Raw genomic sequence first — 15,376 nt, forward strand, 5'->3', positions numbered from 1 at the left:
TATCTTTTGCATATGGAGCATGATAAGGTCAAGCAGGTCACGATAAGGTCAAGCAGGTCACGCCCTTTCACTTGGGTTATTCCCACGACAGAGATGGGAACTCGCACACACAATGCTGTAATTCTTCCCATTGTTATTGTCCCAAAAAGGCTCAATTTGCCCCCCAGGCAAATATCTTAAACAGAATTCTATCTTCCTCTTGGCATCAATGACTTTGGGAATTGCAATGTTAAAGTCAAAGATGTCTGTCTCCGGACCTCCGTAGCGTCCCTGCAGATGCGTACAGGCCACATCTCTGTAGCTCAGCCAGGAGTCAAAGGTGATGCGTACACTCACATCTTTCCGGAAGCTGAGGTTCCTGACTCTCATGGTACCTTGCAGGGTCTGATCTGTAATGCTGCAGCTCTCCAGGATAATCATGCTCTCTGCCAGCTTGGCGCGAAAAGACTGGAAATCTGCTGCAGGCTGGTGGAAGCCCATTTTAAGCTGAGTTCCTGGGCAGCATGTGCTGACGGTGCAGCTATAGCTGTCCTCTGTCATACTTCCCAAACCCTTGAGCGATGGTAGAAGATCCAGATCCGACTCCTCTTCCTCATCAGAAAACACTCGCACGGTCGTTAGAGAGAATCCTATGGAGTCTGCAAAAACCACACGTTTGTTCTTGACTGGAATCACAACATCATCATCATCATCCTCCTCGTCATCACTCATGTCATCCACAAAACGTGGCAGTGGTCGGAGCAAAAATGGCCGACTGAAGATGTTAGATGATAACTGTTTGGAAACTGCAGGTCGGATGCAAGGGCGGAGGGGCTTCAGAATGGGCACCCAGACATGAGGGCAGAGTTGTTTGCTTTGATTCAAGCACAGCCTCACAGCAATCTCCAACAGTCCAGAAGACTGCGCCATTGAGCCCAGACCAACCAAGGGCAGGATCCTTGAAAGAGAACCAAAACCAATGACGTCAGTAAATAAGATATGTGATTACAAACCATGTAAATAGAAGGAACTTCAACTGAGCTGCATTTGCATGGGCTGCATTAAGGAACCAGATCACCTGAGGTTATATCACTTAACTATGCGATTGTAACTACAATTCAGTGGGGGATTGTGATAGCAGTGAAGGCTACACTGCTCCCTGAAGTCTGTAGACCTATTTACATGGAATTTACACTGTTTCATGTAGAAGATCTGCAGGCACAGATCTATTTCTGACACCATAGTTGCCCTTGTAGCCATTTTTAAGTCCTTAGTATTGTGAAAGTGCCAGAAGAAAATGCATCAAAAGTATCTTACGTGGTGTCGGCCATCTCCATGCTGATGTTCTGATGTGGAGTGGAGTGAACTCTGCGCTCAATATTTGGCTGGAGTATGTTCTGCAATATAAAGATGTTGTGGAGTTTGTTAGTACTGATACAGATGAAGGTTTGTTTCAGTAGCATTCCAGTTATTGCAGATTTGAAACCTAAAAAAAGATATTACATATTTGACTTACCATTTTCCAGTAGCGGTGAGTAGCCGTCTGCCGTCTCTGTCATCTCTTTGCCTGCAGCAATTTCTAGCACAGCATTCTATTTATACAACCTGAGTAAAGCCGTCACAGTTCACTCATCCCTGTCTGCTCTCACGGCCAACTGGATGAATATCAGTTTTGTGATTTGTTGCTACACACATGCAGATTAAACATTCATAAATCATATCAATTACAGGAACATCCCTTAAATTCACTTCAACCAAAGATGTGGTAATTGGCGTAGCAGAACATAATTCTTTTATAACACAAAACGCATTTTAACACCATAGTGCCGGATGTGAGAAGATCTATACATCTTTGTGAAATGATGCTTTGGAACGCTTATCCATCAATGCTGATTGATCTCATTCAAATGTCTTGTACTCAAATCCACTCTGATGCATTGTGGGAAACTATTCCACTCACCCTGAACTCCATTTCAAGCAGTCAATCCAGGTCTCAGTGCGTCCTCGGTCCGATCTGAACTCTGTGCTCTGGCTCCGGTCCCGATGGGATCGCTGCTCCAGCATGTGACTACATACTTACTCTACTTACAAAACTACTCAGCAAGTGTCTGGTTCTGTTTTATTTTAACCATGAATACACAAACAGAAAGTAGTGAGACAACATGAAGAGGTGTTATATGATGTTCTTCCCAGGCACATGATGAAGGGTGTTGTGGTTATACTTAGATGGGCACATAGTCAGAGTCATCTCCAAGTGTTAATAAGGTCCAAAGATGGATTTGATATTTCATCTCTACATAATGAGCCAGTGTTTAATGTTTGTGCACAGACTGAATCACGTGGAGACAAATTTGAAGATCACATGCAAGGAAATTCTGATGACTGAAGACATCAAAGTAGGTGTAGAGAGACTGTGGTTGGCCGCAGCAAAACAAAATTGATCTGGCACCAAATTAAAGCTCCAAAGGCAAATCTGTACAAAATCTTTATTCTTTTATTGTTCAACTCCATACTTCTACATGTCACAAAGAAAACATTTTCCTTTTGATTGTGTAACACATTCATGCCACAGTAAGCTGTATTAATGACAATTAAACCTGAAGCTTGGCTGAGTTTTATCAGTTACATTTGGTCAAGTAGAATCACTAAAGAAACTGAAATAAAACACAATCCTTGTCTCTTTTGAGTGATATTGCATGATTCAACCGCTGTAAAGGCATCAGCTGATATGTACAGTCAAGTCCCAACACAATAACAGACTGATGGCACCAGTATGTACTGTATGTGAGAAATACAAAACATATGTTGCTGCAGTTATTTAGACGTTCCTAACAACTGGGAACTCTGTATCAGGGCCCACGTACACACAGAGCTGGTGAGCAGCTTCCCCATCATGATGCCAAGTGAACGGATAAGATTACACCTTTTAGAAATGCAATGCAGAGTGATATTGAGCGAGGATTTCCATGGCAGTGAGTCATGTGGAAATAGTAACAGGGCAACGTGAATTTACAGATTTCTTGATAACCTCATCTCGACGCAGCAAGACAGCGAATGCTTTACATTGAGAGGACAAAACCCAAAGTGAGGCTGTGAAGAGGCTCAGTAACACGTGCAAAGGCTGTTTTGGTGAAGAGAGTTCATTCATCCACAGTGACAGATTTCGTATTTAGACTAATTCTTTCGTTGTGTCACTTCACTGCACACATTTCACCACGACGTCACCGCATTTGTGTGACACAGTGAAGAGAGACTGAGGCGCTCTCACAGCTCACACACACAGTTTAAACCCATTATGGAAACGAGCAGCTTCTCACTCTGTGATGTACCGGATCCAAAAAACATCCAGAAGGACCTGAAGCATGAAAAAAAAGAAAAAGAAACATGTGTCACATGACTGCAAAATCAACAAATAGTAGTTCCTAAACAGAAACACTTTTCCTGCCGGGATCTGTTGCCATGAGACAACACATGTGGAAGACGGGTGAGAGCTAAAAATAAACATTGCTGCAAAACATTATGTAAGAGTCACAGAAATGAGAAGGCAGATATCTGACAACAGAGTGTGTGAGGGCAGTGTGGAGTTCAGGAGGAATATGGGGCAGATTCAGTTTAGTTGCTTTCTTACCTGGACAGTTAAATTAACTGCACAGCTCCACTGGAAACGAGCGGAGCTATAGTTCGATATCGGATGAGATGCTGAGAGCCCTCTTCAAGATCCACAACATATTCTCTGAAACCAAACAGTTATTTAGACAATGAACTGCAATTATAAAGCTTACACTGCCATCTAAAGGATTCTTTCACCAATGGCAACAAAATAAAAGTGAAGATACCTCTGCTCATCTGTTTCAGGCTCCACTAAGATGTTCTCTTGTCTCTCGTTCACACGCAAAAACACAAAGGAGTCCAGGCACGGCTCAGGAACTGGAAACACACGGATCATGTGAGTGTGGGTGTGTATGTCAGAGTAAATGCCTCCATCTGACAGGGCTTTGTAGTAAAAGTACGTGATGGAACAGGGGACAAGGGGAGGAGATTACAAACCAGACTGTACCTGCTTTGAGCAAATCCACCGTCTGTAGGTTGGGGGGCATGCGCTTCAGTGCTACAGCCTTCAGGTAGGTCTCTGTGTTCATCTGGTATCTAGACAACGAGTGAATAAGGATTAAGCTCATGTGTCTTAAAAACAGAAAAGGTCTAAGCAAACATGTGCGATACTAAACTCACTCTTTGGCAAACGCAAACTCCTCGGGTGAAAGCAGTGACGGCTCCCCCGCGCCTCGAGACTTTTCTCTCTCCAGAACGTGTGGAAAGAATTTCTCTATCTAAACAGGGTCAAAGCAGACATGTTGTCAGCGTGGGTTGAGGGTTGAGAGCCTCAGCACGCAGGCCGGACCGTCCGCTCCACTGACCTTCTGCAGACGAGAGCGCAGGTAGCTGCTGAGCACGAAGCGGATCCTGTCGATCTCCATACGATGGACGCTGGCCTTTGCGTCGCCTTTCTTCACCCGCTGCAAGTTGTCTTCCTGTTAGATGAAAAGGTCACAACACTGTCAGGGATTAACTCTGAAATGTGACATTCAGGGTCTTACAACAACTACAAAGAATGTTAGAAAATGATGAGATACTATTCCATTTTTACTTGATTGTAAATCTGAATGACATAATTAGCTGGGTTTATTATGTAGACTTAAATAGATCCATCCACAACAGCTGGATATGGAATTTTAACTCCAATAACAGTGATGTATGAGGGTTGATTGATAAGTTTAGAGCCTGACATTTACTATTCCACAACAACTGATGTACTTTGTGGCAGTACATTGTAGGTACACATATTTACCATGTGTGTGAGCTGCTCCATCACACACTCCACCACCTCCGATCTGTTCTCCAGCAGCTCCGGGGAGAACTTCTCATTCAGCCATGCCTGAGACACAAAGCACCGCCACCATCAGTAAACCGCTGACAAAAGACTCGGGAGAGATCCGAGGTTAGATAACTCACTTCTTCCAGTTTAGCGATCAGCTCGGCTGGAGTCATCACCTCCTCCTCCTGACTGTCATCTTGGTTCACATCGCTGCCATTATCAGACAAAGCGTCCGACATTGTTGCTCCTTGTTAAGTGACGATACAACTACCAAGTTAAACTGGAAGGGACTGTTTATCCGTCACTTTTTAACTAACCGTTTAAATGTGATATTAGATACGGAAAGACTTGGAACAACACTTCATGGTCGTGTCTGTTTGCTGGTGACAGCGACTGCCCTTGTTTTGGATGATATTCCCGCCATTGGCACGGTTCTCGCGAGATTCTACAGAGTAGGCAGTAAGGAGTTTTTTTCTTAAACTGTACAACTTTATTCAACACAATTATTTATGCACGCAGATACGAAGTTACAAAATAGAACTCAACGCTTCAATGATACAAGGCGTTTTATTTGACGTTTTATTTTAATTATGGCTGTTTGGTTCAAATTAAAAGAAAATGTTTAAAGCAGCTTGAGAGCAGAACATTTGAAAAAATAACAAAATATGTCAATCTCATGCGTCTTCCTACGAACTCATTGTTTTATACATGAAACTTAAGTTGACTTTGTTAAGTTTCTCATTAAAATTAAAATAAATAAATTAGGTTTGATGTTTGCTCTTATTGTCCCCTTAAAAGCTAGCTGAGACGCCCCTGTACGAGCGCGGTCCCAAAACATGACCAGCAGGGGGCGTCAGAGGCCACAGACAACAGCAGCAGGCTCAAGGTCTGCTCCGGTGATTGGACAGTTTCAACTTGTGACAATTAGGTTTACAGTGTGTCTGGGCTCACAGGACTTCGCAGTTTGACACACACACACACACACACACAGTAGTTAATTCAGGCTGTATTTCACTTCTGTATTTGTGGGCATTAGTATATATGGAACTGAATGAGAGGAAGTTTTATTTTGTCACATTTACTGTCCGTGCTGTAAATTTAGTAAATTGTACACAATTGTTTGAACATTATTGTAATTCCGGAAACCCATCGTATTCTAGACTATGTTGAAAAAAGGGATCCACCATTGCCTGTGTGGAAACACTTGTTTTTACAGGTTTTCAATTCCAATAAATTCATTCATTCATCAGTTGGTGAACAAACGTTTTACAGTTTCCATTGTGGTATGAGTCATGATATCCGTTTAATTATGTATTATAAAAATCATTGTTGTTCCCTGCACGCAAAATATCAGGACATGTAATGACTAAATGAACATTGGTGACAATGCACACACAAACTTTAAATGTTATTTGTCTTTATTTGTTGTTATTTGCTTAGTCTTTAAATATATGAGAATAAAATTTGCATAAAATATCTTTGAGCAGGTTCAACATTACAAAGTAGTCGATATATATACAAATGCACAAAGACTACAACTATGTACATGTACAGTACAAACAATATCTTCATGGTCAGCAGACTTCACAATAAAGTACACGGAAAATGTACAGTTTCTTTCAAAATAAAACCCTGAAAATTGTGAAAATTAGTTAAAAAAAAGAATTTGTTTCTTTAGCAAAATTCACAGTTTGTGAGGATACACTGAATTCATGGCAGGTAGGGTGTATCCAGTTTGGGGACTCCACACAGGGATGGGGTAGGGATAGGAGTAAATAGCAGAGCCAATGAGGGCCGAGTGCATTGGGTTGACTGGGATGTGACCGTACATTGGCTGAGACTGGGGTAGCCTCATTCTGCTGGGTAGAAACTCAGGATGCAGTGGGGCTTGATGTCGAGAGTCTCCCAGGACGTAAGACACAGGCAAGGGCGTGCTGGAACGGGACAGACTCTGCTGAGTGAGAGGAGGTTTTGGCATCCTGGATTTCTCCCACTTCTCTGCGTGATAAAGCCACGGGGCCACGTTGATCATCTTCTTCACGCATGTCAGCGAGTCATCCTGCTGCGTCAACCTGCTCGGGTGAACTTTATAACTGGGCCTAATCGGAGCGGGACGAAGAAGTTGAGTGTATTTTGGAATGACTTTGCTGAAGCTGGAGGTAGACGCTGGCACCCAGTCAGACTTCACAGTGCAAGAGGAGGATGTCGGGAGCTGACACCGACTATAAGAGACATTTTTGGCTTTGTGCATATGCTTCCAGGCACAGTCTTTAATGTCCGCTGTGCTCAAACCTGTGTTGACGGTTTGGGAGCTGATGTGTGTAATATTCTTTCTCTGTCCTGCAGGGTCTTTAGATTTCTCACTCCCGCTCTCCTCCTTGCACCTGGGTGTATTTTTGATGGTGCTGAAACACTTTTCGTCTAATTCAGTGTTTGATGCAGGCTTATCTTCCCTCCCTGCCGGACCGTCCTCTGATGAAACAGAGTCGGGAGACGCGCTGCGGGAGGATGAGGAGGATAAAGGTAGCGGGGAGCCTTCAGAGGAGTTGCAGTTGTGAATGGAAGAAGCCAAAGCTGGAGACGGGGAGCAGCGGATGACGGTCGGCCTGTCTCTATCCTCAGACTGTGGGCTGGGGGGCAGGTTGAGGCTGGCCTGGGCCACTCGCTTCTTCTTCTCCAGGGGAGAGATGACCTCTCCGGCCGCAGATGGGATATGACCTATCCAGGGGCTTGATGTCGGGACTTGAAGAAGAGATGCACACGTGTAGACAGGAGTGCAAAGATCGCCAGTGCCTCTGCTTGGCTGGGAACAGTCGGCACGGCGTCTGTCAGAGGTGGCGGCCCACAGAGAGGAGTGTGTGTGTATTCCTGCGTCCGGGCTCCCCTTAGTTATTAACTGCAAAAATAAACAACAGTTGGGTCATTTTTGGAATCTGTGCAAAGTCAAAGCTAAATGTACAGAGAGAGAGACACACACACACACATACACACAGCATGTTACCTCAGAGTCCACGTCCCTGTCTGTCCTCTTCCTCTTCCCCTCGGTCTTGCTGACCTTGCCATCCAGATTTCTCTTGTATGGCTTCCGTGGTTTGCTTGGAGGCAGAGGTTTGTCTTCTTCTCCTTTTATGTGCCTCTCAAAGGGCAACACCAGCCTATCACACACGCAATACCTTTAGAATTGGTTAATACGGTGGTGCTTTGATTACCGTGTTAGGCGGCAGAAAGGTCCTCACCTCTCATAGTGTCTGCGGGTGCATGTAGCGGCACTCGTGCTCCCTGGACTCCCACCCAGCTCGTCATACACGTTCTTCCAGAGCCGACGAGCTGTCACCTGTCAATTCACATGGGAGAGAAATGACATGCGTTAATAACAACACCACCTTCTAACATAATGATAATAAGCTTTCACTGAAACCGAACAGATGATAATCATAACAAAGAGAAGAGCTAAGATTCCTTGTATGCTGATTTGTTTGTTATTCAGAGATGGTGTGGTGGTAAACTCCAGGGTCAAAGTCTCTTCAGGGCGCCATACACGCTTGACATGAGCCCCTATGGGAATTTACCCACCGGTGTGAACATCAAAGACAGCGTGAGGAGCACAGAGAGGTCTGCTAGAAACCATACGTCACATCCACCCCCCAACTTATTTTCCAGTTAGCAGCCTGCGTCCTTTTTGCAACGTTCAAAGCATCATTGTCATCTGTAAAGTTCAGATAAGAAACAGTACTTACCGAATCATAACCTCCTAGTTTCTCAACAGCTTTGTAGATTCTCCAAAGGTTAACTGAGAGTGGAACAAGTGCATCAGAACACAGACATTCTCATTCGTACTCAGTTTGAAGATTGTTTATCATAACGCAGTAGAACAACAGTTACAATCAACTCACTCTGCTTGAAGCCCAGATGTGGAATCCTTTCTATGGGTGAGCCTTTGTCCTTCATAAAACAGTACAAGCCCGAGACAAATGACTTCTCCTCCATCTTCACAGCACAGGGCCTCGCCTCTTCCTCACATTCAGTTGCAGAAGGAGAATCCTGAATCTCAATCACAAGCGAGACCTAGAAAAGAGAAACGAAGCTGGACTGTGATTTTTCGCTGCGACCCAATGTGCACATACACGTGGAAAACGATTATAGCGTTGAAATTTTCATAGATGGGAAACGGAGTGACACAGACGTCTCCCGGGACTCAGATGCTGAAATGAAACATCAAAATCGGAGGGTAGGGTTTCACCGCTACTTTCAATTCATAACCGCTATACATCCTGTCTAGAGAAAGCAGCAGACTTGTGGGGTTTTTGGTCTAGAGTTGTCAGTCACTTATATCAGAAATGTCACGTTTGCAAAACAAACATAAGAAGAAGAGAAGAAAAAAGAGAGATATTCATGCAACAGTAAGATATGGCGATACATTGTGCATCACTGCTGTATGAAGAGATACCACATATTAAAAAAATATCCTGGATTTGCTGCATATTTACTTGATTCATTCAGCAAAATACATTTCCTTAAGAGTACATCCGTGGGAATGCGTTCCAGGACGGTGAGAGGAAACTGCATGTACACCAAAAAGTCCAAGAAATTCACAATGTCACTATTTGTGGTTTGCCAAAAAGCAGAATTGAAAGAGTGGATGTATGCAGAATTAAAATCATCAGTTTGAAAGTGTCCGATAGGAGAAGTGCCAGCATGAAGCTGTTGATGCAGATAATAGCACTTCTGCATTTTCTTGTCTGAGTCCAGATAAACCACTGCCGTTGTCATTCCAGAAACATCTTTTGAATAATCTGACACTTTACAAGATAAACTGGTTTCTGTTGACTCACTTCAAAAGTTGGGAATGAGAGGATCTTATTTTAACCCTATTCAGTCAAAAAGCAAAATTTTACTTTTGTGCATTAGTTTGCCAACAGCTGATTAAATAATGATAGAATTGACTGAATTTACATTTTTGTCATGAAAACTCACGTAAAAATTTCCGATAACATCACAATTTTGATTTAAAAAAAATTGATATGAAGTCCAGAACGTACTCTGAATTTGAACCAAACTTGAATTAGAACAGGTTTTACAAGCTGACGTCTACATATTATAAGAAATAATAGTGAAATATGACAAACTGGTGTGTGTCGCTGTAATTTTAGAGGTTTAATGAAGTTCTGTGAATGTATCAGAAGTAATACTGAATATAACCCTGGTGTACCAACACTCATATACTCTCTTGCCTTGTTGCAGTGAAATGAAAGCACACTCAATATTTTGATGTCAACTTTCACACATTGTTGCTGGGCGGATTTATTTTGACGCACTGGATGTGAAATACGACCACAGCAGACTGTCGGTGTTTGAATTTGAATCAGCACACGTACAAGCTGCTATATGTCTGCGGCCATTGTTGTACAACAGAGAAGCTCAAGACGGTTTCATATTGAATCAAGTTCCTCTGTGTGGTTCCTGGTTCCCAGCAGCACAACGTCGCTCTGAGTAATAGTGAAGGTGCACATCGCTGCCACTGAGTCACACTTCAGCTGCTCCACACTGCTGCTGTTCCAAGCCAGCAGCTCCGACTTTCCACCAAAGGAAACTTTGCTTTATTTCTCTTAGGTTATTAGAGTCTTTGCACATAGGATATTGCAAAACACCGATAATTTCCTAATTTTGGATAATCTGCGTGTTATTTTCCAAAAGGCCCTGTAGTGAGAAATGTCAGCAATGTTGTAAAATCGGACATCGGAAGAAACAGAGATTATTTCCAAACGTCTGTGTAAGTTTACGGACTAACCCATGAAATTACAACACACCATGATACACTTTGCTGATAGGCTGGACACATCAGAAAGAGATCAACTGCATTCATTTGCTCTTAACACTCTTAACAGTCGGCTTTGAACTCAAATCAAACACTCGCCCTACACATACTGATTTGGCCTCTGATGATGTCATCGCAGCTGTGGAGGAATAACTGGCAGGCGCCGGTTCAATTTGGAAGGAAATGAAAGTTGAAATGAGATTTATTTGAGGCTGAGAATTTCCCAATCGAGTATTTATTTTCACATTTGTTTCGCGTCAGTTTCATTTTCCCGCATCGTTGGTCGCCTACAGGAAATGTGCACTACTCAACACCACACACACACACACACACACACACACACACACACACACACACGCGCGCACACGCACACACACACACGCACACACACACAAACTCTCGCTCTCGAACATGCGTGAATATCGCTGTGAACATTTAGTTAGTTTCCACCTAATCTCATTTCTTTTGGAAAACTGTGTGGGTGACGCTGATGTCAGTGCGTCAATATGGTGTGTGAGCTGCGGCGGAGCGATGCTATCTGCAGGCCAGCAGTCACCGCAGAAACCACCAGCCTTTCAACTGACATCAGGGCTGGAAATTTGATGAGCTAAATTGCACTTCTCATATTGTCTCCTTCACATCAGTTACCAGAACCATCGTCAGTGAGAATCTCCAAAGTTTCTTTATGTGTCCTCTCAGAATACACAGCAGGATCACATATTCTTTGTTACTCATTTCACAGTTAACTGTACACAAACACACACACACACACACTCACACGTAATTCAGGGATCCTTAATTCGCATGATCTCAAATTCACCAAAAAAGGGAAATGAAAACCCAACTCATTACTCACTCTGTTAGTCATGACGGTAGTTGATGATTAACAGTAACTGGTACCAAACTACCAAGGAACATCTAACCGACATTTCATCAGAAGGCTCACCTGATCTGTCTTGGCTATCTCTTCTTCACTGGCCACAGTTTGTTGTGACATCTCACTCTGCTCCTCTAGAGACACCAAAATGACAGAAATGCAAAATTACTAATAAAAAAAAGAACACATTTCTGTCTGAGCTAGTTTTTGTTTATTCGTCGTCTTTTATGTATTTATATGCAAGTGTTCATTTCTAGTTTCAGTCAAAGGGATTTATAGACGGCACACGGCAACAGTTGAGGGAAGAGAGACCCCCCCTCTCTCCTTTAGGGTCCATGATGTGCAAGATGAGCCTCACACACACACACACACGCGCGCACACACACACGCGCACACACACACACACACACACACACACACACACACACACACACACACACACACACACACACACACACACACACACACACACACACACTCACAGACGCACGCTGGGGGAAAGTGGCAGAAACAAAGATGTAACCACACAGGAAGACACAGTGAATAATAATTTAAACGGTAAGAGGATCTCAGGGTGATGATACAGGAAACCCACGAGTGAGTCAACAATACACTTTAAAGATTACACTAAATAGATCACATAATACGTAGAGCAGCTCTCTAGTGTGACTGTGGCTCCTCTGCAGTTTGTTTGTTAACTCAGTATCAGATGGTTGACGGGCAGACACAAACATCAGTGCGTCTGATTCTGATAGAAAACCACAAGCGTCAAACCCACTTCCTACTTCTGAGCGTAGAGATGCTCCTGTATGGTGTAATGTATGATATTGAACAAGAAAGGTTGCTGTATGTGACAATATGGACACCACAAAGTCACAGTGCATATAAAGTGAATGCATAATCTAATTATCAAGGCAAACGTGAGCAACGGGAGAGGTCAGAGTCTTTTTTCTTCTTTTTTTTCAAAAGTGAAACATGGATCTGAATAATTGAGAATGAAATGTGTTTCTGCACAAACTGTCTCATAACCCGTCACCAACAGTCATATTGCTGGTGTGCAAAACCAATACGCTTCTCTTTTCAGATCACTTGTTTCCTGTGCTGTGGCTTGAACTTCTAATTCTGCTTTCAATAGCCCATCATAGTGACTTCTCCATTTCACAAGTGGAAGAATTATTTTTAATCTTGTTTTCTGGCACATTTACAAATGCGTTCCTCCTTTTCACGCTTGTGTTTACTGAGAATCACACTGGCAAAGATATTGGTCTCAAACCTAAAGCATTGTGGTGGAGCAGTTTGCACCACAATCTGATTAAAGCTTAGAATTTTATCTGATTTTAAATAATTTTACACGATTTGGCACAAGTAAATCCGATTTTGCTTTCATTTCATATCAAGTGCATCATTCAATAAAATACTTCAACTTCATCATGTTGTTGTAATGACGTGAAACCAGTAAATATGTACAGCATGTTATGATAAAGACCAAAGCTCTTCTCACCCATGTGATGATGATGATGATGAGGATGTCTGCTAGTCTCTGACTTTACTGAGTTTCATGTGGCTCCCTGTTCAACTTTACATCAGACAACAGGAAGCGCGTGCACACAAATCCCTTTGATTGGTCGAAAAATCGCACCGCAAAGCACTGTGGGGAATGTAGTTTCAGAATAACCACTTTGTTTATCTTCTCTCATTTCGAGCTAAATCACCGAAGCAGCGGTTCACTGGTTCATGTGTATGGAATTTGAAAGATTAAGAAGATGATTGAAAAGAAAAGTGTTTGTTTACAATCTGGGTCTATATGATTGTTATTTCTCAATATATTAGTTACTACAACTTCTTGTACACATGAGAACAATGTCATTAAGAAAAGCATTCATTGATTTGTTAAATATTTATAACATTTCAATGTAATGATGCAATTTGTCTTGTACAAAAGTTTATAAAGCATTTGAACAATAACACATTTAACAAGAAAAACCACACGGAGGAAATAATTAAGAAGACACAGCAAATGATTATCATCACCAAAACTACATTTGACTAGACTGGCGTCCCAAATCATTCAGCACCTGCACATTGTGAAAGTGAAATAGTGAGTGTAACATGTACTTATATGTGTGTGTACCCATATCACACTCAAGTGATACCAAGGTGCTTTCATATGCTGTGTGAAAATACTGTTTGAGTCGGATGGACAATCTGCTAAGTATGGAAAGATTAGATGAGTGAATTGTTGTGAATAGTCTTGATTTGGCAGTTACATCATGGAATTCATAAACTCTGCTGGGAAATAAGCAGCAGAGTTTATGATTTTCCTGCTTCTTTACCAGCCAGCTTTCAAAGTTTAGATGTAGAGTCTACTGTAGGGACGAATCTCTCACTGGCTTTTAAAATGGTGAATTAAATATATCAAAGTTTTGAACAAAAGTGAAAATAATCCATTATATGCTCAATACAGAAGCATGTGATCCATTCCAAGCTGTCTTTGTTGGACTCTCATAGCCATCTTATCTCTGAGAGAAGGCGGGTGGGGGAAGAGCGATGACTCACTTCTCCTTTAGGCGCCGTTGATGTTGCTCCATGTTTTAAAGATATTAAATCAGTTTAAGATGAAATTCATCTTTAAATGACGAGCATGACTCAGAGGGAGTGAGTCGACATGTTCTACATTTCCTCGTGTTCTCCAAATTTCAACAGAAAGCATGACGCCACTGCTGACACTTTAACTTTTGTTAGATATGAGAAGAACATTGCGTTCAAATTTCCTCCAAAAGTAGCAGTGCTGACAGTAAAAACACTGAAGAATCATCAGCTCTCATCTCTATCCACATTTCCTTCACAATGTTGTTGATCTCTGTGAAAGGGGGATGCCCTGTTTCTCCATCTGCTGACATTTGACCGCGATTAACCCTTAAATGTCAGAATACCAAAGTAATTTTTGGTGTCCTAATAACAGAGAGACGTTTTTCTTGAGAAATAATGCAAATTTTGATTCTCGGGAAATTGGTTATCAAGGCATATCTCCTATCTGCCGCAAACCAGCTGACTTTGATGTGCTGCACAATGACACAGGCGATAACAAACTTATTATTTCTTATATTCGATCCACTGCATAGTCAAAGTTTGAACTGCAGAGCTTGTGAGATTCTTTGCAGATGACAGATGGAGCAAAAACATCGTCTGTATTTTGAGAAAATCCCCAATTATTCATTACCGACTTTCACTGACACGCATGCGAGGTTAACGTGAAGGCATCACAACGTAAATCAGACAGTTTCAAGAAAAGGAAAATTCAGTGAATCCGATCAGAAAGGGTTTTCTGTTTGAGTCACAGACCTGAGAGCAAACAAGCGGCATGAGAGAAACAATGGCCAGACTCAATATTCTCACTGATCCGACGGGAGTAACAAATGATGCTGCGTTCGCTTGCTCATCTGGAGTTTGTATCAAATGTTAAAGCCGTAAGAAAAGACTTGGGAGTTTTCAACGTGGCCGTAGGTGCAGAAGGTCGTAATGCTGCTTTTGTCCTCGATTGCAATTTCCAAGTTGTGAAGTTGGCATTTCCCAATTTCGAATGCAGGAGGCGCCGAAGCGAACCAGCGACATCTTGTGGCATCTTTGTGTAACAGCGAGAATCTGGTGAAGAGAATAGATTATTATATTATCTTGTATTAAATATATTATATAAAATATGAGAGAATTTCACATGTAATAGGATATTTTCCAAGGGAATAATTCCAGTTTAAGGGGATCTTTAGGTTCATATTTAACTCATATCACTTCAAAGAACAAGCAGAAACTGTGCTATGGGGGAAACCTTTGGCTT

At 42.2% G+C, this 15,376-nt stretch overlaps 3 protein-coding genes across 5 annotated transcripts; all 3 read right to left on the reverse strand.

The window, feature by feature from the left end:
• Positions 1–57: 57 nt before the first annotated feature.
• Positions 58–1,951, reverse strand: ppp1r3c2b (protein phosphatase 1 regulatory subunit 3C2, duplicate b). The gene is made up of 3 exons (XM_076154015.1): positions 1,940–1,951; positions 1,297–1,376; positions 58–937 (listed from the first exon to the last, which is right to left on the reverse strand). The coding sequence occupies exons 1-3, from the start codon at positions 1,949–1,951 to the stop codon at positions 58–60; spliced, it is 972 nt and encodes a 323-aa protein (XP_076010130.1).
• Positions 1,952–2,476: 525 nt separating this feature from the next.
• Positions 2,477–5,273, reverse strand: gins4 (GINS complex subunit 4 (Sld5 homolog)). The gene is made up of 8 exons (XM_076154216.1): positions 4,990–5,273; positions 4,826–4,912; positions 4,395–4,508; positions 4,210–4,307; positions 4,037–4,125; positions 3,816–3,906; positions 3,608–3,712; positions 2,477–3,334 (listed from the first exon to the last, which is right to left on the reverse strand). Exons 1-7 carry the CDS (start codon positions 5,089–5,091, stop codon positions 3,616–3,618), a joined length of 678 nt encoding a protein of 225 aa, XP_076010331.1. The 5' UTR covers positions 5,092–5,273; the 3' UTR covers positions 2,477–3,334; positions 3,608–3,615.
• A 146-nt stretch (positions 5,274–5,419) lies between these two features.
• Positions 5,420–13,121, reverse strand: arid5a (AT-rich interactive domain 5A). 3 transcript variants are annotated; one of them, XM_076154316.1, is made up of 7 exons: positions 13,046–13,121; positions 11,614–11,678; positions 8,746–8,917; positions 8,590–8,642; positions 8,089–8,186; positions 7,854–8,025; positions 5,420–7,748 (listed from the first exon to the last, which is right to left on the reverse strand). In XM_076154316.1, the coding sequence occupies exons 1-7, from the start codon at positions 13,047–13,049 to the stop codon at positions 6,537–6,539; spliced, it is 1,776 nt and encodes a 591-aa protein (XP_076010431.1). In that variant the 5' UTR covers positions 13,050–13,121; the 3' UTR covers positions 5,420–6,536. The 3 variants fall into 3 exon arrangements, with proteins under 3 accessions (XP_076010431.1, XP_076010433.1, XP_076010432.1); XM_076154317.1 differs by having other exon boundaries at positions 5,422–7,748; positions 7,854–8,007; XM_076154318.1 differs by lacking the exon at positions 11,614–11,678 and having other exon boundaries at positions 13,046–13,115.
• Between the last annotated feature and the right edge of the window lie 2,255 nt (positions 13,122–15,376).

The sequence above is a fragment of the Genypterus blacodes genome, unplaced genomic scaffold, assembly GCF_046128005.1.
Source record: "Genypterus blacodes isolate CSIRO-AG114 ecotype Tasmania unplaced genomic scaffold, CSIRO-AGI_Gbla_v1 ptg000061l_1, whole genome shotgun sequence".
Taxonomy (NCBI): domain Eukaryota; kingdom Metazoa; phylum Chordata; class Actinopteri; order Ophidiiformes; family Ophidiidae; genus Genypterus; species Genypterus blacodes.

What these genes read in the sequence shown, in the direction of transcription:
- arid5a (XM_076154316.1), bottom strand. An exon ending in AGATAGCCAAGACAGATCAG is followed by an intron (nt 8,918 to 11,613) that starts GTGAGCCTTCTG and finishes TCTCTTTTCTAG; the next exon opens with GTCTCGCTTGTGATTGAGAT. An exon ending in ACAGGGACGTGGACTCTGAG is followed by an intron (nt 7,749 to 7,853) that starts GTAACATGCTGT and finishes TTATTTTTGCAG; the next exon opens with TTAATAACTAAGGGGAGCCC.
- gins4 (XM_076154216.1), bottom strand. Translation starts at nt 5,091, where the DNA reads ATGTCGGACGCTTTGTCTGATAATGGCAGCGATGTGAACCAAGATGAC. An exon ending in TGGAGCAGCTCACACACATG is followed by an intron (nt 4,509 to 4,825) that starts GTAAATATGTGT and finishes TTCATCTAACAG; the next exon opens with GAAGACAACTTGCAGCGGGT. An exon ending in CCTGAAACAGATGAGCAGAG is followed by an intron (nt 3,713 to 3,815) that starts GTATCTTCACTT and finishes GTTTGGTTTCAG; the next exon opens with AGAATATGTTGTGGATCTTG.
- ppp1r3c2b (XM_076154015.1), bottom strand. An exon ending in ATGGAGATGGCCGACACCAC is followed by an intron (nt 938 to 1,296) that starts GTAAGATACTTT and finishes TTCTCTTTCAAG; the next exon opens with GATCCTGCCCTTGGTTGGTC.